General features: G+C 39.0%; 1 protein-coding gene across 4 annotated transcripts in view; it reads right to left on the bottom strand.

The window, feature by feature from the left end:
* LOC131065544 (uncharacterized) overlaps nt 1-25,355 on the bottom strand; it is an 82,112-nt gene that overhangs the window by 35,156 nt on the left and 21,601 nt on the right. For all 4 annotated transcript variants that reach the window (XM_059219777.1, XM_058000074.2, XM_058000077.2 and 1 more), the window contains one exon: nt 17,236-17,576. In XM_059219777.1, the coding sequence (XP_059075760.1) occupies nt 17,236-17,576 (341 nt within the window). The remainder of the gene's footprint in view (nt 1-17,235; nt 17,577-25,355) is intronic.

Here is a 25,355-nt window from a genome sequence, read left to right as displayed (position 1 = left end):
AGAACAAGGCATAGCCATGTCTTTTACTTTGGAAGAAAAGCCAGCCGAAGGTGGAGCCAGTGTTAGTGAAGGCAATCCTAACCCTAGGAATTCAGGTGAAGGTAACCTTCGATGTGCCAGTGAGGGCAATCTCCATTCGAGAGGTTCGAAGAGAAAGGAAAGATCAGAAAAGAAAGAGCCTTCCAAGAAAAAGTTAGGTGCCAACAAAGATCAAGCACCAGGTACTTCTTCCAGACCAGAAGATAGAACAGTTCGAGTGGAAGAGTCCATGGAGTCGATGGTACAGAATGACAGACAGGAGGAAGGACAGGCACAGCATGTTTCGTCAGATGGATCTCTCCAAGACTATGATTTAGATAATGATAATGAAGTAACATCTCCTCCCAGACAAGAAGAAATAGTACATAAAGAAATTCAAGTTCAAGAGACAAGATCGAATATCCCATATTGGTTGAAGGAAAGATTGACTAAGGTGATCGTAATAGAGGACGAGGACAGTGCAATTGATTTAGAGAGCCTTGTTGGACGTTCACATATGACAACAGAGAAGAAGAAGGCCACAAAGATGTCCAAGATGATTCGAGATGAGACTGGATCTAGAAAACTGCAGATAGCTACACCGGCAGCAGACAAATATGAGGGTGAGATCCTAGCAGAAGACTATCATATACAAACTATTGAGTTAGGACCATCCACAGCAGAGCAGACTTTAGATGATGCCACCGACACATTTGTGGCATTGAAGGACAAGTTTAGAGAAGAAGTGGAAAAGAATAGAAAGCTTGAGAGAGAGGTCGGTGCATGGAGGACATATTTCAGTCACATCAATGAACCTTTGGGACGTCAGGATCCAGTTAGATCACCAGTGCAGGCATTGCCCCTTCAATCGATCAATGAAGCAGAAAGATTCAGGAACCTGGTCCAGCGTACATGTAGTTGGATGGATAGATCTCATACATTGGCCTTAGAGTTTGTTGCAAGGATGTCGAAGATCATTCATCAGGCTATCCAAGTTCTTGAAATTATCCACAGATTGATGGCAACAGTAGCTGCATTTGCCCATACTAAGGACGTTGTCATCCCTGTCTTGAAAGTAATAAGACACACATCCAGAAGAATTTTAACGCAGGAGAGGATCTTAGAAGGTGATTCTCACAGTTTGTTTCAGTGGTCAACCTTACTCCATATAAAGAGTGTTCTCTTCGAGGACATCAGTGTTAGATGTGGTCAAGTTGAGGAGGTGATCAATCCGATCCAGGACAGAGTATTTGAGGTACTTCGTACCATTCTTGGCAGAAGGATCGAGGTCGAGACAGATGTGGATATCCAGGAATTTGAGGATAGAATCAAGATCATCTTTCGCAAGGACGCAGATGTTACAGATGAGCAGTATGATCAGATGTATGCTACCATGCTCCTGATTGATAGAACAAAGGAACTTGAACCTACTTGGGACGCAGCTCTTCTAGATGCATTTGATCAGGTCATCCACTTAGAAGAGAGTATCAAGAATCTTCCCGAGATTCCAATCACAGAAATCGAAGGAATCGTGACAAAATTCATTGCATATGCTAAGAAAGAGAATTGGAAAGGGAATAAGATTCTAGATGAAAGGTTGTTACAGATGACATGACATCTTATTTCTCATTGGTTGATACCTCCTAGATTTTTGTGCCAAATTTAATATTTGGCTATGTATTTAATATTGTTCAGTAAAAAGGAGGTCATTTGTAACAAACCCTAATTAGGGTTTAGGTGTCATGATCTTGTCCGTTGATTTACTTTCAATCTGGACCTTTCATTGTAACTGGGGATGCTATTTATACCCCCATTTTTCATTTCATTTGGTAATAGTGAATAGTATAATAGAAGAATAGAGTAATAGTCAATAGTTGATGTAAGAGAGATTAGAGTTAGAAGCAATTTTGTAGCAAGATTGAGTCTTGAAGAGAGAAATTCAAGCAATTGTTGTATATGATGACTTGGAAATCAATAAAATATTGAAGTTATGGTGTTTTGTTGCAAATTTCTTGAGTTATCTTCATGGTTGTTGGATGTACTTGAATCACGCTCAATCAAAGTAGTTTGTTAATTTGAAAGACTAAGTGTGAGATATGATATTTGGTAAGATTCGCAATCCAAACCACTAGCTTCTTGCTGATTGTAGGAACGCCTTGCGTGGTCAACTGGAAAACATTTTGAGTCCTTAACCTTCAAGCATTTTCGTATCTAGGATATGTACCTTCGTAGTAGTGTCCTTGGTCTTTGATGCATTGAACATCATTATTACCTTAGAAGATCGCACTAATTTCAATTGAGTTGTTATCTTATGGCAAAATTGAAGTTGGTTGAGTCTTGCCAAATCTCATTCATGCTAAGTCGTTCATAGGGTTAGGCTAGATTAGACCTCTCAAACCCTATCTTTTGCTTTTTTTGAAAGTTCCTTTTAGTTTAGTAAAATCTTCGAGCTTTGAATACGTAAGACCCCTTGGAGGAAACAGCAAATCACATCATACCACTAAAAAGCTTGTCCACACGTGGAGACCCCACTAAAAGAACCTTGGAGTCCATCTAACTGATCCTTTTTGCAGATCTTCAGCAGTTAGAGACTATTTTCTCAAGAGAGGATAAGATACCTGTTGGTATTTTATTCTGTGTATGATTGTGTATAAAATACACGTCAACAGGTTCCAAGGTTCAGGAGAGAAAATTTTGCCCAAGGGGAATTTTTTTCTAGTTCATCCATGACCCTCAATTTCCTTGCCTTGGAATTTTAAATTTCAACCTTGGGCATGGAATCGCTTGGTGAAGGAATTTGATTTCTCCTTGATTTTCCTTGACTCTTCTTATCCAGCACTCCATGCTTGACTTCGGCGCCATTTGCATTAGGTGGAGGAATCTTCAAATTTCTCTCTTTTCCACAACACCCCTTCTCTAGTGCCCACACTTGGACTTGGGCACTATTTCACCCTAGTGGAGGAATTTTGTCATTTGGTAGCTTTTCCTTGGTCTTTTGGTTTTGGCGCCCTTTCCTTGACTTAGGCACTATTTTCATAACATGGTGGAATTTTGAAGTATTAGCGTTTTCCATTGCTCCTCCATTTCGGCACCCCATGCCTGACTTGGGTGCTAAAACACCATAGTGAAGGATTTTGCAATTTTTTGGCTTTTTCTTGGTGCCTTGGATTTGGCACCCACCTCTGCATCTGGGTGCTAAAACATTAAGATAAAGGAATTTTGGGGGTGGAGGAAAATTCCTCCACCACCCCATTTTAGCGCCCCACCTCTGACTTGGGTGCTAAAATGACTATGCCAAGGAATTTCATTTGTCTTTAACCATGCCTACACACTTCCGCCTTGGCAAGGATTCTTACTCGGTGCTTCATCCATACTTAAGCAATTTTCGACTGTTTTCTGGACTCAAGATGCCATGCTTGGAATTGAAGTGATTTTGCTAGACTTAGGAGATTTTCCATGCTTTCCACCTCTAGAATGGGCATCCATACTTAGCCATTTTTCTAATCCATTAGCTCGCTTTTTGACTTTTCGGATTTAGGAGTGTTCAGGAATGCTCAGTCTTCAATGTCTTCCTGCAAAGAACTTGCCACAAATAGACTTTCCAGAAATAGAAAGTGTTTCAAAATGTCAGAGTTAGGGCAAAACAAGATGCAAAGACACTAAAAATAGAAATTACTAAAAATCGTAAGTTTGATTTTTGGCAAAATTAGACCTATCGTAGAGGCAGTGAAATCCCTAAAAAATAGTAACTTTCTAAAATTGCTCAAATTTCATGAGTAGGTTCCTTAAAGGGAAGTAATTCCAATGCAACATTCAGTTTTTCCAAAACCCTAAAGGAAAGGCCTCAAATCCAAGTCCAAAGGATGAAACCCTAAAACGGACAAAATAGGCTCCAAACTTAGCCAAATTTGCTCAAATGAGTTGCAGACTTGATCAAATTGACCCCCAAACATTTGTGAAATGAAAGGACTGACGAGATTGTCGCTAAAAGACCCAAAAACCAAAACTAGAGGATCGAGAGGGCCTAAAAAGTAGGAGGTCCTCATTTGCAATGGGGCGATGTGTGAAGACATCACAACACATCGTTAGGAAGAGTAATACCCTTAATCCTTGGGGAATAGGAAGAGTCTGTAAGAAGGTAGAATATTGCATCGGATGCAATAACAAATAGTGTTGGTGCAAGGGGACAACCTTGTCTGATGGATCTCCCCAAGGTGAAGATGTGGGTATGGGATCCATTTACTTCAACTTGGTCAGAGGCATCCTTCAACAAGACCCAAATTATTTGACAAAGTTCCAATGGAAAACCAAATCCTTCCAACATCCTAATCAGAAAACTCCACTCAACCCAATCATATGCCTTATCAAAATTGATCAAGAACATAGCTACCTTCTAACTAGTTCTATTTGCCCAGCTCATAGCTTCCCAATCTAGTTTGAGTGCTACTAACAATCTTGCAAAGGATGCTATCTAGTCTGAGAGCAACAATTTTTGCAAGAACCTTGTAAGATACATTCAACAATGTTATTGGTGTCCAATTCTTAATGAGGGATTTGTCACAATCCTTAGGGAGGATTTTGACGACACCTTTGTTAATTTCAGTCCCCAATGAACCTAGTCTGTTAGCTTCCTCGTAGACTTGAAACAAGTCAGTATCGATCCAATTCTTAGCCTCTTTGTAGAATTCAATAGGTAGTCCATCAAAGCCAAGCGCTTTATCATTATTAAGCGTGCTTATGGCCTTGATGATCTCCTCCAATGTAATTGGTCTCTTGAGCACGCTTGCTTCTTCCTTGAAGACCTTCTTAGGAATAAGCACTTTACAAATATCTCTAGCTTTTTGGATGTCTAGCGAGTTTCCTTCAAATGAAAAAAGTTTTTGGTAACATATAAGGAAAGCATTGTTGATGTCAACTTGATCTACCAATTCTCTACCTTCCTCCCATACTTTATCAATTCTTTCCTTAAATTCTTTCTGTCTTGGCAAGTTGAAGAAAAACTTGGAGCCCTTATCTCCCTATTGCAGCCAATTGATTTTGGCTCTCACCTTCTAGCCTTGTATTTTCTTAGTCCGCAGACTTCTCAACTGGTTTCTAGTAAGAGCCAATAATTTTGAGATTGTCAAATTGGTAGGATCCAATTGGATTTGGGATTCAAGAGCGAGGAGATTATCATTGAGCTCTTTTTCCATCCTTCTATCATCTTTAGCCTTCTTTCTACCCACTGTTTGAAATAGGGCTTTCCTACTATTGACATTCTTGTTCCATCTGTCAATGGCAGATGGGGTGTTGTTATCCCATTTGTTAATCTATCTTATCATATAGATTACACACATGATATCTTGATCTTTAAGAAAATTGATGTTGAGAATGAAGTTATCTTTCCTTATAAGAGGCTTACTGAGATAATTGCTCATAGTAACTAAAGCCTAGATAGGGTGGTGATCAGAGAGAGTGTATGGACACACTCTAACGGTGGTACCATACTCCTCTTGATTGAAGGAGAAGTGATCCCTATTGGCACAAATTCTATCAAGCCTACTGTACATCCTTTTCCTTCATTGTTGAAAGTTACACCATGTATATCGGATAGTATTGTAGTCTTTCTTTTTTGCCTTCTAAAGGATCAAACAATCTAATTTTCTCTTTCATCCTGGTCCAATAGAATTTCTCATTATTTTTCCACTCAAGATCCTATCCTCCTAATTTGTCCTCTTGGTGCTCAATCATGTTAAAGTCACCTCCTATTACCCAAGGTACATCAAGGAGTTTGAAGAGCCACTTCCAAAGTTCGATTCTTCCTTTGTAGTCATTAGAGGCATATAGAGAACACAAGCCCAATTTGGACCCCTTGTCATTGATGATGACCCAAACTACCCTATTGCATGGGGAGGCCCCATTGTTTGAGACCAAATTTCCCCATTTGTTGGCTAAGAGGATGGCAACACCTCCTTTGCCTCTATTGGCCTAGTGGCAAATTGGGTTGCATACTTCTAGATATACCTAAGATTCACATCCAGGGTGAAACTTGTGGCTTTTACTTCCTACAAAAATACTGCATCAATGTGCTTGTGCTGATTCAAAAATCTCCTGACTACATATTCGAGGATTCAAGCCCCCTAACATTCCACGATATACAGTTTAATTCCATAGGGAACTTTAGTTGGAGGTATCCATAGCAGCCTTAAAGTTGTCAAAACATTTGGGTAGGTCCTTGTTATTATCCTTCTTCTTTGGTAGGGGAGATGTATTATTTTTCGATCTTCCTCTCTTCTTCTTTAACACTACAAACTGGCTATTCCCGGTAGGGATAAGCTTATCAAAGTTCTCTTTTTTAGAATGCTTATCATTGCTTCAGCCAGGAAGTTGCTCCTCCCTGTGGATAAGATCACTGGAACTTATCTTTGTTTTCCAATCAGACTCTATAGGTTGGGACTCTTCCATATCCATGCTGGAGCGCACAATGTCACTATCATAGGGACAATGGCTAGGTGAAGGTGCCCATTCACAACCTCATTACTCATAATGGGATCCACATTGATCATACTCATCCTCAACATCCCCAATCTCAAAAGGGCCCAGGAGAGTAGACTCTCGAAGTCCAGATTTATGGAAATTGGTATTAAGGATCATAATACTAAGAGATTGCTCAGGGGTGGTGATTTGATTCTCCTCAAGAGGGGAAGAGTAGCACTCATCATATTCATTAGGGTGGGGCTTCTCAACAGAAGAATCCGCAAGAGCACTAAAGTTGTTGGACAAGTTTAGTGAGGAGGTTCTCCACTTGAGGTTAATTAGATCATTGAACCCATTCAACCCCTTACTATTATGACTCTTGTTCTCAAAATCCCTAACAATAGACTTAACAAAGGAATCATTACTATTCTCAGACACACTATCTGTAGTTGGTTGAGGGTGAGAGACAATATCCAATTGGGTGAAGGCAATCTCGGTAGTGGAAGTGTCAACATCGATATTATATGATTGAGTCACATCCATCATGTTAGCCATATTCTTCCTAATATAATCCAAAGCCAATTGTTGAGCATTCCTTCTCCTAAACTCATTAGGTTTGGGTTGAATAAATTGACCAATTTTATCTTTTGGGGTTTCCTTGATTTGGGAAAGAAAGACAAAGATGATTGAATGAGGGGAAGATCCGCATTGAATTTCCCAATTTGCAAGAAATTGTCAAAGATGGGTAGCTTAGTAGGAGGATCCTTGGACGCAACTCAAACGGTGTCTCGCAGTGATTTAAGTCATTCGATGAGGGGCCCTTGATCACTATCGAAAGACGAAACATCTGAGGTTGAGGATGGAGGATGACTTGCCTGATTGGGCAGTGAAACTTCAAGATTAGCCTTGATAGGAGGAATAGGGTTAGACCCTTCTACGACTTTAGCAGGCGATTTGCACCATGCAAGGATAGGACAATGTTTCCAAATATGGTCTTCATGGCGACAAAAATTTCGCATTAATTCCACCAAGCACTTCAATAATGCAAGTAATAGGTTCATTGTCTATGAGGATTTCAATGAACCTAGGAAGGTCGCTACTTGGATTGATCGAAATAAGCACTTTGACATCCATATGTGGTAGGATAGATTGGGTATTATCTACCCTCAAAACTTTCCCAGCCGGCTCCAACATTTACGAGATTAAATTCCAAAGTAAAGGGTAGAGGTTTTTGACGACTATCCAATGAGGGCAAGATAAAGCCATGATTTCATCATTCACAGCCTCAGGCGACCAACTAAGAGCCCTAAATGTACAATTGCAAATAGATTAATATTGTCTCTCAACCACAGTGTTTTGTGATTTTGCATCTTTGAAAAAGATGAGAAAAAGCCCTTTCTGTATCATTCTACATAATGAAAATTGAAAACCTAGCTTTTTACCCCACGCATTCTTTAACCACTCATCCAAGAATTTATGAGCTGGGATCTTACTAATATCCATGACTGCTAAAAAGAGTGCAATATTCTTTAATAGAGATTTTTCTTCAGTTATAACATTATTCATTTTAGAATTAGGGACAATAGAAAGTTTAAAAACGGTAATGGCAGGCTACTTACCTTCTCCTCCTCCTAGTTGTTCACTACCTTCAGTTAGGGCAACAAGAATGGTTTCAAACTTTGCAGCCTCTTGAATGGCTACCGGGGCATCAATCAACGCTTCCTTGAACAATTTGACACTAGACAGTTTCATTTTATCTTTACTAGTACCCACTCTTGGCGGATTGCCATCCATAATGGCCAATGGTGCCAAGTAGGGCTATAGATCATTTACTAAGCCAACAAACAAACGCATTATTCGAAGAGAATGCAACAAATACAAGACGGGTAATAAATGTTGAAAACCAATGTAGACAACAAGTTGCTTACTTGGGTGTAGGAGACCAAAGCCCTCCACAGTGTGCAGAGAATCGTTGTATTAGGGTTCCACTCCTTCGTCCGTCCGCTCCAATTCTTCACCCATTGATCCTCCTTTTTCGTCTCCTTTGATTTCTTCACAAAACTTAATATAAAGTTTCATTGCCTTTAGAAATGCTTGAAAGTTGTCCCACCTCTTCCACCAAAGCCAAGGAGAGAGGCCCTTTTGTTCTTTTTGTGTGGCATAAGGTCCTTCAATAGACCAAGAGTCTTGAATTCTAAATCAATTATATGACTAATTGTGTTGGTGCCCACGTGGTGTGTATCTTATGTTCAAGATCTTTATTGAGGAAGACATATTTCACATTGTAATGTCCCCAATTAAGGCTTGGTCGACCAGCCTATTTGCCAACTATTTTAATTAAATAAAGTAATTAAATATTAAATAAATCTGCCTGGCCAACTCAGTCTTCCTAGCCGACCTACTTTTTGAGGAACATTTAAAAATAAAATAAAATAATTTCTTGGCATTTAGTAGGACTGCCTTGAGGAGTCTATTTTGGAGGGCTATAAATAAAAGGTGTTCAGGAGGTATTAAGATGTCATTTTTTCTTGGGACTTTTATCTCAGTTGGATGCAATATTTTTAGCCTTCATTCCAAGGACGAAAACCCTTAGGAATGTGTTGAGTTGGATGAAACCCTAGCTCATCCTTGTGGAGGTTTCATCACGGAGACCTAATCGTAAGTCATTGGCATCATTTGAAGGAGAAAAACTGCATTGTATATTCAGATTTGAAGATCTATTTTGGAGCAGCACCCTGGGTGGCATTGTGGAGTTGTTGCATTGGGGTTTCACCCTACTCAAGCACCACACTTGGGTAGCTTTGGAGAGCACATCTTTGAGGGAATTTTCTGTTGTTTTGGAGGTGGTTCGGAGCAGAAAACCCTAGGCGCATCTCTTGGAGAATTTGCCCAGCTAGGGCTTATCATTTGCCTTCTAATTTGAATGTATTTGGTATGCACAACCATACTTTATAAGTCTGATTTATAGTCCAGAAATTCTGGGCATTGTTTGGCAGGTTGTGCCCTAGAATCTGTTGTAAAAAAAACAAATCAGAACTTTCAGTTTGTAGCAGCAAGGTTTAATTCAAAAAATCAGATTTGTTGTTTCAATTTGGTTGCCCTACACTGTGTATCAACTTGTAGTATTACTTAACATCATTATTTGTCACGTTTGGGCATGTTTATGTTCACTCTAATTATTTGTTTAAGGGTAGAAAATAAAATCAGAAATTAAGGTTTTGAGCAGAAATCTAGGACAAAAATCAGAAATTTGATTACAGAATTTTAGGGCAGATCCCATTGGAGATATTACACACATGCATCTAATGTAACTCCCATCCAAATCTGGATGTTAAAAACACAATAACACTACAGATCAAGTTTATCTCTGCAACAAGGACTTATATCTCCAAATTGAAGAAACTCTCCTTTTGAGAAAATAATGCAGCAACCCTTAGTATTCCTCAACAAAACCATCCAAAGTGAATTCAGTCTTATAAAACTACTTACAATGATTCATAAACTATCAACATAAACAGAACCTACAAATCAGAAATTGATACTAACATACTATATTACTTTTAATTCAATTCATAATTTCATACTAACATAATGTGCTACTTGTATTTTAAACGACAAAGTTAGAAAGAGTGAATCGTTGATCAAAGTAAGAGAAAACAAGCTGCAATAAAAGAATTCCACGTAACTTAGAGTTTCCTCCTCAAAAACTTCTGAGAGAAAAAGTGGACTATAGTAGTGACAAACAGTAATACCATACTACCCATATTCAAAGTAGTAAGATCACCAAGTACAATAGATTGCTTGGATGCAAGCTGTGCCTTGCTCCTTTAATGGCGGATGCGATTGTCTCAGCCCTTCCATCACATTATGAACAGCTGAATCCTCTTTTCCTTCTCAATACAAATCTATTTTATGCCTCATTCATTTAAAATGCTAATTTCTACCTCTCTTTTATAAATTTATGCAATTAGGACAGTTCTCCCAGACCCTGGGGTTTTCCCACATGCACCAGAAGGTAAAGAAGTACCTTTTTCGTTCACATTCCAAACTTCTTAGCCGTAAGTCAAGGGTCACTATTGCAGATGTGTTTCTGTCCTAGACACTACCACAGTTGCAGTCCTGTCCTTGCCATTGTTCCTGATTTGCTACCTTATCAGACTTCTGTTTTGTCTGTTTGATGAATTCATTTTACTATTCACAAAAATACATCTCTGTATACATTTTTATTACAATTTTCATGATCCATACAAATCATACACTTAACAATGTTTTTCCTTTGCAAATAGAGTTGCAAATCAAGTATTTTGTTTTATCAATGATTTATAATCCTCTGACATATCCTTCTCCCATCTAATTCTTCCCTTGGCCTTCTTATCGGATTGCAGGTCATAAGTGTCCATAGCCTGGTCATGAGAGCATAATTGGGCCATTGTTTTCAACTTTAGATCTTCCAAGTGTTATTCCCATTCCCCCTATCATCCTTAGCCTCCTAAAGAGTAATAGAGGCCTACTTAAACAAATACCCTTTCACTAGAGAGAAAAATCATGTGGAAACAACCTTTGTAGGATTCTCATGTATAGAACATCCTTGGCCTTAGTGTAACCATTTCAACTTGCACCTCCAATAAAATTCACTACAGCCACAAATGAATCTCTTGGAAGCAATTTTTACTAAGTTGCCGGTTCAGGTTCAGGTTTGAAGAACCAGTTTGCTGAATTTTGAAATGGGGTTTGGGTTCATCAGTACAAAATCATGCACACACACACACACACATATATATATAGTAGTATATAAATACATATATATGTATGTGTATGTATGTGTATATATATATATGTATGTATATGTGTGTATATGTGTGTGTGTGTGTGTGTGTGTGTGCGTGTGTGTGTGAGCAGCCTATAAGCATGAATTAAGATTAGAATGCAACATAATATCATATAAACAACAAAAACACCATAAGCGTGTAATCATAGCATCATGATCATAGTTCATACCATCATAGCATCATATATTTCAAGACTCAAGTTCAAAATCAAAATATAAAAATGATAATATCAAGTTCAAGTATCATTGTTTCAAAATTCAACTTGCAACAATTGGAACTTTATGCTAAGTTTAAATCACCTAATGGATTCTTCTTTATCTTGCAATAGCAGTCAAGAGTAGCACTAAGAAGATGAAAGAACAATTGGAAGTCAAGAATAAATGCAATAGCAGTCAAGAATAACAGAAAAAATCTTTCACTGAAACAACTAATGCCATTGAAGATGAAGAAGAAGAAGAATGAGCTCAGGAAATTGAATATTTTTGTTGCTTTTCATAAGCCGAGGATTGTAAATTAGAATGAGCTAATGCATGGGTATTTTGCTATTGTGATTCAGAATTGCTCTAGTACATTGTATAAGGTTAACATGTAAGAGATCAGAACTCAATTGTTTGCTGCTCTGTTTTATCTTGCTTCAGACATAGAGAATTTGAATAAATCTATCAATTGTCTGTTGTTCCTAATAATTTTAAGTCTTAAACCTGCATGATAACTTGCAAAACAATCACACAAATCTACAAGTCTGAATTCATTGCTATAAATTTTATAAAATCTTGCAAAAAAATGTAAATTTGGGCACCCAATTGTCCAGGTTCATGCCTAGACGAACCAGCTTGCCTGGGTATGAACCTTGGCCAAACCCAAAGGCGAACTGGACCAAGACCTGAACCCAAAATGAACTGGACCAGAACCAGGGGCCTGAACTGGCGAACCAGACATCCTAGAATTATTATCATCAGAAACAATCATCTCTATGATCAGTAGAAAAGAGCAGTAGTCATCAGTCTTGGAGACTTCATCCTTATAAGGCATTAGAAATCTGCAAACCATCAATACTTCCATGTCGCCTCAAATGATCTTGTCCCATCAAATACAGCATCCTTCTGAATGGCACCTCATACTCAACTGAATCCTTTAGTCTATAGGTTTGTCTTTGGATCTAACTTTTTCCGATTGTCATCCAGAATGTTAGTGCATGTCACACAACTCAACGCTTTGTACTGTATGATCATATGCTTTCTACCACCCTACTTCTGACGTGCTGTAACATCCCTTTCATCCTTTGTAGGGATCCATGTCAGAAAATAATTAGTTCAATTTATAGCTTTTGCCCAAAACATATATTATTTTGTAGTATGCCTTGTGCCATCTCAACCAAAGCTTGATTCTTCCACTAATCTTACTGCTAAAGCATATAGATCATATTCTGCTCCAAAAGACCCCATGCTGAGAACAAAAATCCTGTTCACACACTCTCTCCTCGATCTGATCTCAAACACTTCACACAAAACCTAGGTAATTTCTCAGCCATCACTTTCCACTCAAGGAATTTCAAAGTGAAAGACAGCTTCTACAGAAAACAGAACCATGTCCTTGAAAATTTGTTGATGAGTGTCAAGTTGTATCCTGCTCTTGAAGTAGGTAGAGGCACCATTCCAATATTTTTCCTTGTCCCCAAATGGAGCCCAAGTCTATTTTTGTATTCCTTGTTCAAACTGGGCCTTTTTCTTGGGATGGACCTCCTTAATAAATCTTATTGAAATACTTAGTTGAGCTTAGATAGCTAATGTTTCCTCATGTTTGAAGGACAAGTAAAAGATAAGAGTCCAAAATTAGTGATGTCTTACAATGATGAATGTCAAGGGCATTAGGAGATGTGGACTATGTTCCCATTGAAGTCAAAATGACATACATTTTACTTGTTTGCAAATATTCCATTGTACAATCTCTAATGAGATGTCACTGGTCATCCCAAGGTATGGTGGGAGAAAAGGAAAGCTGCAAAGGCTACCCCTCTTTGTATAGCCCATCCTGAGCACATCCCCCAAACATTCTATGTCCAAGCCCCATTGAATTCGCAAGATGACATACATTTTTCTTGTTTGCAAACATTCCATTGGACAATCTATAATGAGATGTCACTAGTCATCCCTAGGTAGGGAGGGGGAAAAGGAAAGCTCCAAAGGCTACCCCTCTTTGTATAGCCTATCTTGAGCACGTCCCCCAAACATTCCTAGAAAAAGGGAACACCCACTTGTTGGAGACACGTTATGCAACTAAACCTTGAATATCAAAATACAGTATTTGCATTCACTAACGATCTTAGATTTCTACTTTAAATTTGCTCCATCATTAAACATTTTTTGTAGTCCCATTTGCTACTTCTGCATGATTTGCGGGCGTTTGCACAGAGATCATATTCCAATGTAGTTCACATGATGACTAGAATTTTAGACTATCCCTCTTGTCTTTTCTTCTTGTTTCTCGCTTTTGACTTTGTCCATTTGATCCCATTTAATTTTCTCACAAAAATTATAGCCACCACTAGCAGTTCCCCTTGCAAACTGGTGGTTACATTACTAATTTATGGAAAATGAAATGTAAAAGCAGGGGATCTGAAATGAAAGGTCATGGGTGTCTCTAGAAGTCGTGTTTGCATCCATATACTTCCTTGATTGCTACAGCTGGTCACACTCCCTTCCTAGATCCACCAATGCAAGTGTGGTTAAGGTCAAGGACTATTGTGGGATTGAACAATTACTTGTAGCATCAACTTTGCTAAGAATTTACTTCACCACAACCCTGTTTTGTTCTTGAGTTCATAAAAGTGCATTCAGCACTTTTGTAGCCTTTGTATCAGTTGATTCTTTGCTTAAGAGTAGTCATCATCCTTCCAATATGTCTCCTTCACAACATATTATGCAACATTGCCATCATAGAGGTCACTTGCTAAGGACACATCATTCTAGTGCCTTCACCTCATTTCACTTGGTCTGTCACTTCTGTACAAGGCAACGATTTGACCAGTCCATAACATTTCATTGAGTTGTTTTGCTGTCTAAATTCACAGTTATACTTGCTTAGCTTCTATTTTCAATGCATCTTATTTTCTTTCACAGCTTCTAGTTGCATTTCATTGAGTGTTAGAGATTAACACTTTAGGCACTACCCCAGCAATATTGATCACCTCAAACTCTTATAATCTTGTTCAACATGCTCACTTTTCCTTACATTTTCAGTTTGCTTAGGTATCTGACGCTTCGTATTTTCATGTACCTTTACATACCAAGTATTTGACAAAATCTAAATTTTGTAAGTAATAAAATCATATTTATCTCTTGCATCAATTAGGCCATAGATTGTTTTATCTTGCTAAAGTCTTATTTTCAGTTAGATAGTTTTCTCTAAGTATGCCATTGGTTACCTCTTGTTCCCACTCATTTAGTCAGCATTCTACATCATTGTTTATTCGCAAACCCATAATCATTTGTGGGTGTAGGTTCCAGTACAAACTTGAGTCTAGAGCATTCAGTAGGTCCTTTACTCTCATACCATTCAAGTTTAGAATTACATGTTTGGCTTATTTTATTTTATGTCAAGTCTGCCACTTGAGACCTTCTAAGGTCTGATTTTTAAATTAAACAGTTTAGACAACATATCGGCAATACCTTGTTTCTATTGCTCCCATATTGCATATCACATCATTTTACAATCCAGTTTTATGTTCAGTTACCTACAGTTCAGATTTAAATCCATTACAGTCCTAGAAGATGACTTAGAGCATTTAGAGTCAAAATGTTGTTTTGAACTTTGATGGTTTGATTTCAGTTGTGGTAAAGTAGTTTCAAGCATTGAGAAGATAATACATTGCTTGTACTTTGTTTGTATTGCACTTCACAATATTTCAATTCATTAGGTAAAGACAAATCTGCTGATATTCTGCATTCATAACTCCAGTTTCAGCTGATTTTGATTTCAAAAACTGAATTGAAGCACCCCCTAGTTCATTTGCTATATGCGTTGTTGTTTCATATCATTCAAACCTAAAATTACTAACTTAGGCCTTTACAAGTTTGATTTCAATATCAAAATTTGTCTTCAAGCATAGAAATAGTTATTTCTTTCTTGCGCGTGATTTAGTTCATAGTATATATCATTTTTGCACTTCATCTATAAACAGGTTTGCTGATTTAGGCAATCATATGTCTGATATCAGTTAGATTTCAGTTATAAGTGTCATTTTGGGTTGTTAGATATAATGCACATGATGGTCAGTTTTCATTCTTCATTATAGAAACATGTTTTAGAAAATATTTGCAATCTATAAGTCTCTGCATGTATTCCACAATATTGACAAAATTGCGTCAGCATGTTTCTTGTTAAAAAATAAAAAAGTAAACAAAAAATATTGTTAAAAGTGAGGTATGCTTCTTTACAGGAATTGTTTGTTGTTCAAACAAACTATGATGACAGTTTATTTCATAGCTTATTTCCTTTATTTTTCTCGCTTGTTATACTTAGTGAATTAGACAGACATGGTTCATATTGTTTGTTGTTTGTTTCTTGATACTTTGTTTTGCTCTCTTTTTCTTGCTTGTTATCCTTAACGAATTAGACAATCATGAATCATATTGTTTGTTGTTTATTCTGTGGTACTTTTTTTCGCTTTCTTGTCTGTGTTTGATTGGTTTGAGTGTCTGTTTGATTGTTTGATTGTTGTAGGCTTTCTTGCGAGCAGATTAGTTTCTTAGGAAGCCTTGAACCACTTTTTACTTTTCTTCTTGCCTTGAACCACTCTTGCACTGCTAACTTACCCATCCAACATGTTCTTTAGTAAGGAGTTGTCTAGTTTCTATCCTTTCATGTGTAGGCTTGCCTATACAACCTGGTCATTCCTAGGTCTTGACAAGGGTGGTCATCCTTCAATATCTTCCCCATGTCGCCATATTTGACACACTTTTTAGCCTTGCTAATCTGCTCTCAGAAAGGTTGTCTGTGAGATTTGCTTGTTAGTGTTCCTTGCTTACCTGGTGAACCCGGATTTTAAAAAATCTTCTGATTTCTTTCTTTGTTTTCCACGTCATTTTTCTTGGTAAACATGCTATAAGCTCAATTGAATTTTCATGTCTGATTCAAAAGCATTTACACAGTTATTACCAGAAGCTCTTTCAATCAGTTATATAGACTGAGGAAACATCATATCTTTGATATGATCGCTGTCAATGGCTAGACAAAAAAGTTGAATCAAAAAAATTTACACAGTTATTGCCAGAAGCTCTTTCAATCAGTGATCATATTGTCAATAATGACCAAGACCAAAATCATCTTGAAAAGGTTACTTCCTTCAAGGGGTGGAATGCTTTACATGACGAAGAGCCTACTAATTAATTCATCATCATAGGTAGGAACAAGAAACTATTGCCCTTTGTGGCCTTGGCCATTTGATTCTTCGAAACCTGGCAGTGTTAATGCCTTTCAACAATTTGAAACCAACAATTTTCGGAATTTGAAAGTGGCTTATTAAGTTCAGCCCAAAAAGATTCAATCCAACGATTACCTTCAAGGCAACACAGTACTAATGAAATAACACTTACCAGAGCAAGACGTTTCCTAAGACAGTTGAAAATGGGATCTTTAGTCTACATTTGAGTACTCAGGATTTCAGTTTAGATCAAATCCCTGACAAATTAATAATTCCATCGCCATGTGACATTATCCAATCCAAGAAATATTTTAAGAAATTTTGCCATCTATAATTTACTTTTCTGAATAAAATTTCCCTTGCATATATATAATACAGAACAAGGGTAAAACAAGTTAAACTATAAAATAGTAACGGTGGTTAAATGTTGAATCAGTGGAGCAAACATAACCATTAAAAAAGTAAAACAAAGATAATATTAAGAACAGAGAAAGGGAAAGAAAAGGATACCTCAAAAATAATGGGAACAATGGGCCAGGTAGATGTCCTTTTATGTGCAACATATCGTTCAAATGCAAACTGGATTAATAAGCCAACCAAATATGGTGCAAATGCAGCAAGTGATGCAAGTCCTGTCCATTCCCATACTATAACCATACAAACAAGAGGCATTGATACATTGAGCAATAAGTTGGCAACTGAAGGGCCCCTTTTCCGAAATAATTTGTTAATTAAGCCCCATTCACTTGATGTGAACTTCAAAAAGGGTCTCTGCAAATTATCAGTAAGCTGTATAAAGACAGCAACTCCAGCGTAGAAGAAAGCTTCTGTGAAAAACATTATGAGAAAATCTGCAAATACAAAGAGTCTGAAATAAGCAATAAAAACATATCTCCTTGTGATCACTTGATTTGTCTTTAAAAGATGACCAAACAAAACCAAAAAAAGGCACTGATAAAATTTGATTGAGGCACAGTAATTGTGTCCATATACTACTTGTAAAAATTATAAAACAAATCAGAAGCTACATCTAGAAGAATTTATATATAGAAGAGTATGCATTATATTTCAACCTTCTGAATTTTTCAAGAATTTATGATACAAGAAAACAAATCATTCTAAGCACTAGTCTATTGAAATAATATCATAGCTACTACTTGATTTACAATGTCTCAATCTAAGACAAAATCCAATATTCTTTAACAAATCTTTTTGTTTGTTGTAACAATATGACTTTTAGAATTCTAAATAACTAGTTTTTTTCTTAGGATATTCAAATCTTCTAAGCCAAAAAATATATCCACATATCAAACTTTCAAAATTAATCTATATTCCATCACATTTCTGGGATGGGGATGATGGAGCAGCAGTCCAAGGGCCATTTTGGGGGGATGGAAGGGACAGAACAACACACACACACACACAAAGTCAAATTTTCACAAGTTAATGAACAGCATACATACATACATACATACATATATATATATAGATAGATAGATAGAGAGAGAGAGAGAGAGAGAGAGAGAGAGAGAGAGAGAGAGAGAGATTTCCACAAGTTAAAGAACAGCATGTTTGCTGCTACATTTGATAAATTAGGTACAGGAAATAATAATACAAATGATAATGCATACCAGACACAACAGTAAAATATATCTTTATTTGTACATGCAGTTATTACAGAGAAGAAGACCAGAGATGGTTGGCCAAGGATTACAATAGATCCAACTATACAGTACTACTTTCCTTGGTAGTACACAACACATTTAAAGAACCCAATGGTTGCCAAGAGGAACCCCACTGTCAACCAGCAGACACATTAACTACCCGAGAGTGACAACACGCTTAATACAAACAATTAGCAGATCGACAGATAACAAATATTATCAAATATAACCATACGCATTTTATGCCAACTACATCACCCCCCCCCCCCCCCCCGCAAAAGAAAAAGTCGTCTTCTAGATGACAAGTAAACATCAAGTAATATTCGAGAATACTAATGAGTAATGACAGACAATTACTTGGACTAGATGACCCCAACTTGTAGTACACCTGCCAAATCAAATGGGGGCTTGGGGGCAACACCCCCAATGGGGGTCTGGGGGCAGCACCCCTCACAAGGTCTTGGGGCAACGCCTGAGGTGTGCTCCCTGTCGCGATACAGGACAGGTCGAGGGGCGGGCAGCACCCCTGTCGCCAAACCCAAATTAAGACCTTAAGAACCACATGAAACTCCATGGCAAACATCATTTTTTTAATTGTTTAAGACGCCATAAGCAATACTGATGAAGTCAAAAAATTGAGATTTTGTAGTGTTAAACCACGGCTCAAGTGGCATTTCCACATACGGCTTGCAACTTTTATTCACTTGCGGCCTTGACTCAATCCTCACATACGGCTTGCTCATGTACGGTAAAGGTTGTACATCTTTAGTTTGTTGCTTCATATGGCCATTCTCTGTGCAAACACTTTCTCTTTCTCTCTCCAGACAGCATGTCACGTGTGTATGAGCTTACCCTTTGGATATCTGTGGCGTACAACTTCAACTCATATGTTTCCTTCAAATTTACTTTCCCCCTCCATACAATTCTTGTGCATAGCTCATGTGTGTTCCTTTCCTCAACCCCATAGGGTTCCCCAATACTGCTTTGGCCCACAGGGAGGCCCATGTATGGATTTTGCACTTCCTTGATTTCGCCGATCTGTGGCATGTTGCACTCGGGTTGGAAGACTTCATAGTCCTCCATTCACCATTGAAATAATCCATTTAGGGAACTCGTCTCATCTTCAGAGCAATCTTCCAACTCGAGCACCCCTTCATCATTACAGTCCATGTCTTTCTTCCCTTCGTCCATACCTAACTCTCCACCCTTGGACTTTGAGTCGGAGGATGCTTGTTCTTTACTCACCACCCGATTCCTCAGGTCAATGATGTACTTCCTCCCGTCACTCTCCATCAAGAGTGTGTTCCACTTCCAATTATGATTTGCCTTAGCCGCAATCAACCATCCCCTCCCAAGGAGTGCATCGTACGCCTTCTTCTACAACGGGATGACTACAAAGTCCAAGAAAAATTGTTGTGTCCCAATCATTACTTTTTGTGCCATCAATGTTCCCGACAGCTCGATGCCATGCTGGTCGGAACCTACCAAGTGGAAGGTCAGCAGCCAGAGTGTCAACTTCCCAAACATTTCCAAGTGTTCTCCAACAGCACATTAAATCCTAAGCCCCCATTCACGATGGTGATTGCCAACTTTTGGCCCATTATTTCCATCTCGACAACAACTGGCTTCCTCCCGATGCTCACCGTAAGCAACATTGGATCACTAGCCTCATTCCCTTCAGGTGGTGGTTTTCTTGTCAATTCCTCCTCTTGTGGCTTACAGTGTTTCTGCATGATTGTCACCACTAACTATGTTGGCAATTGCCATTCTCAATTACGGCATTGTTTGAAGAAGGTTTACCACCCTGATGGGTATGGTTGTCTGTAGGACCTGTCGAACTATGTTTTTCTCTGACTCCCACAATGACGTACTTGTTAGCATTGTGTTGTCATTGATGTCAACCGGTATAGCATGATCACCGGTATAGGAGATTGTTGGTATTAACCAGTGAGTAAGATTGCAGACCAGTATGGCAATATCAACAGGTGAGTAATATGTTGGCAATGTGTTGTTGTCAATCAGTAAGCATGTGACCGGTGAGAAAGCAAGGTTAAACAAATGGAGAAAGCGCAAACAACCGGTATGCAAGATGTCATACAGTTGGACTCCCACCGGATTTAGATGTTGACACCGGATGAAGAGAAGAATGACAGAGAGTCTACTGCCTCAGTGAGCAAGGAAGACATATGGGGAAGTCTACCGGGTCATATGTCAGGTTGAAGATGCATCTGCTCAAACAGGGAAATCATATTGATGCAATATCGGAACCAGAGAGCACAATATAATGACAACTGGGTCCCTCCAGTCATTGGCTAGCAAGAGACAAGGATCTACTCCCACCGCTAAGTGGTATTACTTGCTTATCTCAACTTGTATAAAATGCATCACAACTCTTCGGGATCAGACAGTCAGAGAAATTGAAGGCAGGTGATTGAAGGCACATACTGGATGACCATAGTGGAACATGAGGATGCCTGAGGTGCATGAAATCGGAGATATGCACCGGTTCAGCAAGTGAAAGCATGATGAGCCACCGGGACAGAAGAGAAAGAGTAAGTTGTGGTGAGTTTGTCACTTTGACAAACCAGTTGTGATGAGGTCCGAGCTAATGAAGGAAAAGGAAAGGGTTAGCCCTGCAGATATGGAGTTACACCGGAAGGCAAGAGTGAGTTATCGGGATTCAGATGGAGATTGAAGTTGCTACCGATGGAGACGGTTAAAGGTTGATGGAATGGTGTCATCAAGGGTGTCACCGATGTGCAGGCAAGAGTGTTGTCCACCAGTAAACATATCTACCGATGTACTGGATAATCTGCATTAGAGATAGTCGATGTGTCGTGTCAATCGCTGAGGACCGACATATTTGATGATTGGGCTGACATGATACACTGGCAAAACAGAGAAGTAAAGACATGAAGGTATACTGGTAAGGTAAGCTTATACCTGCAAGGTTAGAGAACCGGTAGGCAAGATAATCGGTAGTATAGGGTGTACACCGGTTATGTGTTGTTGGTCGATGACCAAGTCTGAACTAACACAGTGAGTTGAGGTGGACACAGATAGAGATGACACATAAACTCCACATGTCAAACATGTAGTTGTCGGTGAAGAGTGTTTTGGCGAGGTTGGTGATGAGTAGGTCAACATCGAAAATCACGGGTTGAGGTAGAAGGATGTGGCTCGAGGCAAATCAGAGGGTTGACGTTTGTGTTGCAACAATCAACGCAAGATGTCCGGGTGTAGATCGAAGTAGGTGAAGCAAACCGCCGAACCATTTATGGTGATTGACCAAGAGATAAGCTGACAGACAGCTTGCAGGTTGCCAAAGATAGAAAACGTGTATTGGAAGGAATAGACATGGCAGGGAGGTTTGATTTGCTGCAGGTTGTCAATCTCGAAGATGAGATCTAATTGGATTCAGTTTGCCTCGTGGTCTGTGGAGAAACCCTAGTGCGCCACAGTTTAAGTTTATGTTTTCACGGGAAAGTGCAAGTATAAAAGTGCAGACCAAAGACCTAAGTGATTGATGCTACCAGATGTCGTGGTGCCAACTGAGAGATAGAGTGTAAGTGTGCATCAAAGAGTAGACCAGTCAGAGAGTTCATCCAAGAACATTGAAACGACTGAGTGTGTGGAGGTGCAGCCGGTAAGAAGGTTTAAGAGGGGTTTAACCGGTAATGTTAGAGTGACCGGTAAGCTGCAAAAAGTGCAACAGTTAAGTGAACCGTTAGTGCTAGATCGGGCAAGACAACAATAGAGTGAGAAGAAGAAAAGAGTGAATACCGGTGGATATCAACCAAGGCAAAAACAGAACAGGGGGTAAGCAGAGTAACCGGTAAAGTCTGAACCGGTAAGGGAGCTGCAGTGAGCAACGGAAGAGAGTGAGAGGAGAGAAGACAAGGCAGAGGCAAAATAGAGGAAGAATCAAAGAAAGTGGGCAGAAAACCGGCTGGGAACTGAGCAAAGGTGGACCGATGAAGAGACATGTGAGGTTACAGAATTCATTTGTAACCGGATTATAACTATTGTATTGAACTGATATCATTCATTGTAATCACTGAGTTGGTGCCCTAAATGTTGAAATCAGTGTTTATTGTGAGGCTGGATTGGAGCAGTAGACTCTAGCAGCATTTCTCACTGAGGTTTTTCCCATATTGGGTTTTCCTCGTATACATCGATGTTATGTGATGTGCCTTTTGTGTGTTTTCATTTGATCTCTTCCCTTATCTCACCGGTAGGTCCTCTTAGTCTTTGATGTGTTAACCGGTACACCCATTTAGGGATAAAAGGTTTAAAAGTTTGGAAACCACTATTCACCCCCCGCCCTCTCTTAGTGGCATCTTGTGTTCAACAATTGGTATCAGAGCCTAGGTTCCCAGTTAGATAAGCTTTCTCTAGCTTGGGTAGATCCTGGTGTGTGAACACAATGGTCAGTTTTGTGTCATCCCTTACTCCGGTATTTGATGGTTCAAACTATTCCATTTGGTGTTGTAGAATGGAAGTATACCTGTCCTCTTTAGGGTATGATGTCTGGATGTCGGTTGTAAATGGTCCCTCTAGTCCTATTAGTCCTCCCACCGGCCCTGAAGTAGAAAGAAGATCCAAGTGCAATGCAGAAGCTATTAAAGCTATCCTTACTGGACTTACCAGTGATGTTTCTTCACAAGTGGATAAGTGTAGGTCTGCAAAGAGTTTGTGGGACAGATTGAAGAAGCTCTATGGTAATGAGCCTACAACTGCAGAACCGGTTTGTAAGAACAAGAAGAGAAATGGAGCACATGATGATACAGATAACATTTGTATATCAGTCAGTTGTTGCAGCAATGATGCGGAGGAAACTCATCTCTTCACGGCCCAAGAGACACAAAGTGAGATGCACACATCTCAAAGTGATCATGCAGATCAATCCTATCGACAAGATGTATTTGGCAGTGATGAAGAAGATGAAGCAGAAGTTGACTTTGAAGGTGAGCTGGTAAGTGCACTAGAAGAGCTACAAAGTGTTAGAAATGAGTTTAAGAATTATTAAAAATCAGTTCATGAAGAATGCAGCCAGTTGAGAACCTGCCTTGAAGAATCAAACAAAAACATCAGCATATTGACCACTCAATTGGAAGAAGCAAAAGGAATGGTTGATGATTTGAAATCAGTCTTGGATGCCAAGGAGAGAAGATGTGAGAAGTTGCAACTAGAAGTGGAGACAAAGGACAAAGAATGCCAGATCCTAAAAGGTGAAATGGAGAATCTCAGGAAAGACCTTGAGAAGTGTCAAGATGAGCTCAAGGTGACAATCTGGTATGATGGCAGCACTGATGCTTTGGATAGAATGTTGAGCAGACAAAAACATTCCAAGGATACCGGAGGACTAGGATTCGATACCGGTGAGTGCTCCACAAGCAAAGATGTCTCCAACAAAGAAATTCACTTTGTTTCCTCAAGTGGAAATAACAGGGGTCAAACCTTCACAGTCTGAAATGCTCCAAGAAGGAAGATAGACCTAACTACAACCGGTGAAGACTTGAGGATGAAAACCGGTACTGAAAGGAGGAACAATGTTGATCCAAAAGGAAAAGGAAAGATGAGAGAAGATAGCTTCACCGGAAGTAAGAACTTGAGAGGACGACCTAGAAGACCTCCAATCGGTAAAAAACAAAAAGATGCAGCTGCCCACAAGATAAAGCAAGTGTGGAAAAAGAAGGGATCAGAAGAAAGGACTGCAGTGACCGGACAGCTCAAGATCCATCCCCGTAGAAGCAAAAATGGAGAAGCCAAATCGGTAAGATCTCCACATGTTTGGCAGAATAAATTTGTAAGTAATAATGAAAAGATTATGGCCATAGGGCAAATGAATGTAGGAAAAGGTTTGTGGATGGTCAAGTTGCATTCTCTAAAAATAGGAATGCGCTATGTTATAGATGTCATGGACATGGACATAAAAGTTCATGTTGTAGATTCATGCATGAATCTGCCTCAATCTATGATAGGAAGAGTTCATTTGCTGCTTCAAGAAATGCAAATACCATGTGTTATAACTACAATGGATTTGGCCATAGAAGTCATCAATGCAAGAAGAAACTTCAGTCATATGGCAGTTGGTGCGACAATCATGCTCAACATGGAAGAGTTTTTAGAACATATGAGCATCAAAGACCTGCATGGAACAAAAGGAGAAATGTTCCAACAAGATCAAGAAGTTTATTGAAACCGGTAGCTGGCTACAATGGGATGATCATGAGAAGAAGATCAAACCGGTTTGATAGAGGGTCCTCCAATCATTTGGCTAGCATGAACACAGTGTGCTTCTACAACAATGTTCTCAGTCATGCTGCAAAGCCATTTAGAGCAAAAGCCATTCAGCAGAAGAAGACGAGACCTGCTCCCAAAACTGCAAATGAAAAAAGGAGTGAGATGAAGCAGGTATGGAGGAAGAAGGAAGAAAATATAACCATAGGCAGGCACTGTGCATTCAATGCACATGTGATATCTCCTAAGCCTTAAAAGAGATGCAAGACTTTAGGGGGAGCTACATATTGTTCATATCATTCACCCCCAAATTTGAAAAGGACAAATGTAAGGACAGGTTGCTACCAGTAGAAGGGAGAAGATGAAGTGACTGTGTGTGTAGTTGCTACCTTGACTACACATTTACTCATGAGAGATGGATCATCGCTGGTGTCAATAGACAATCATTGGTATCAAAAGCATTTGACACAAGAAGATAGAAGTTAAAGGAAGGTGTCCAAGTGGAGGTATTGGACCAATAAAGTAAACCGATATGTAAAATGTGTTACCGATATGAATGTTACCGGAACTGCAAATTATGGGTGTCAATGTATTTCAGTAACATTGCAGTGGCTCCTGTGGCTTGGATAGATGAAATCATGTCTCAGGTGATATTGGAGAAGCCCTGAATGACTATGTGTTGATCCGGTAGTCAACCCTATGAGCATGCATCATTATGAGTAA

Source organism: Cryptomeria japonica, chromosome 4 (genome assembly GCF_030272615.1).
Source record: "Cryptomeria japonica chromosome 4, Sugi_1.0, whole genome shotgun sequence".
Taxonomy (NCBI): Eukaryota; Viridiplantae; Streptophyta; class Pinopsida; order Cupressales; family Cupressaceae; genus Cryptomeria; species Cryptomeria japonica.
This window is presented reverse-complemented; position numbering and strand designations above follow the sequence as displayed.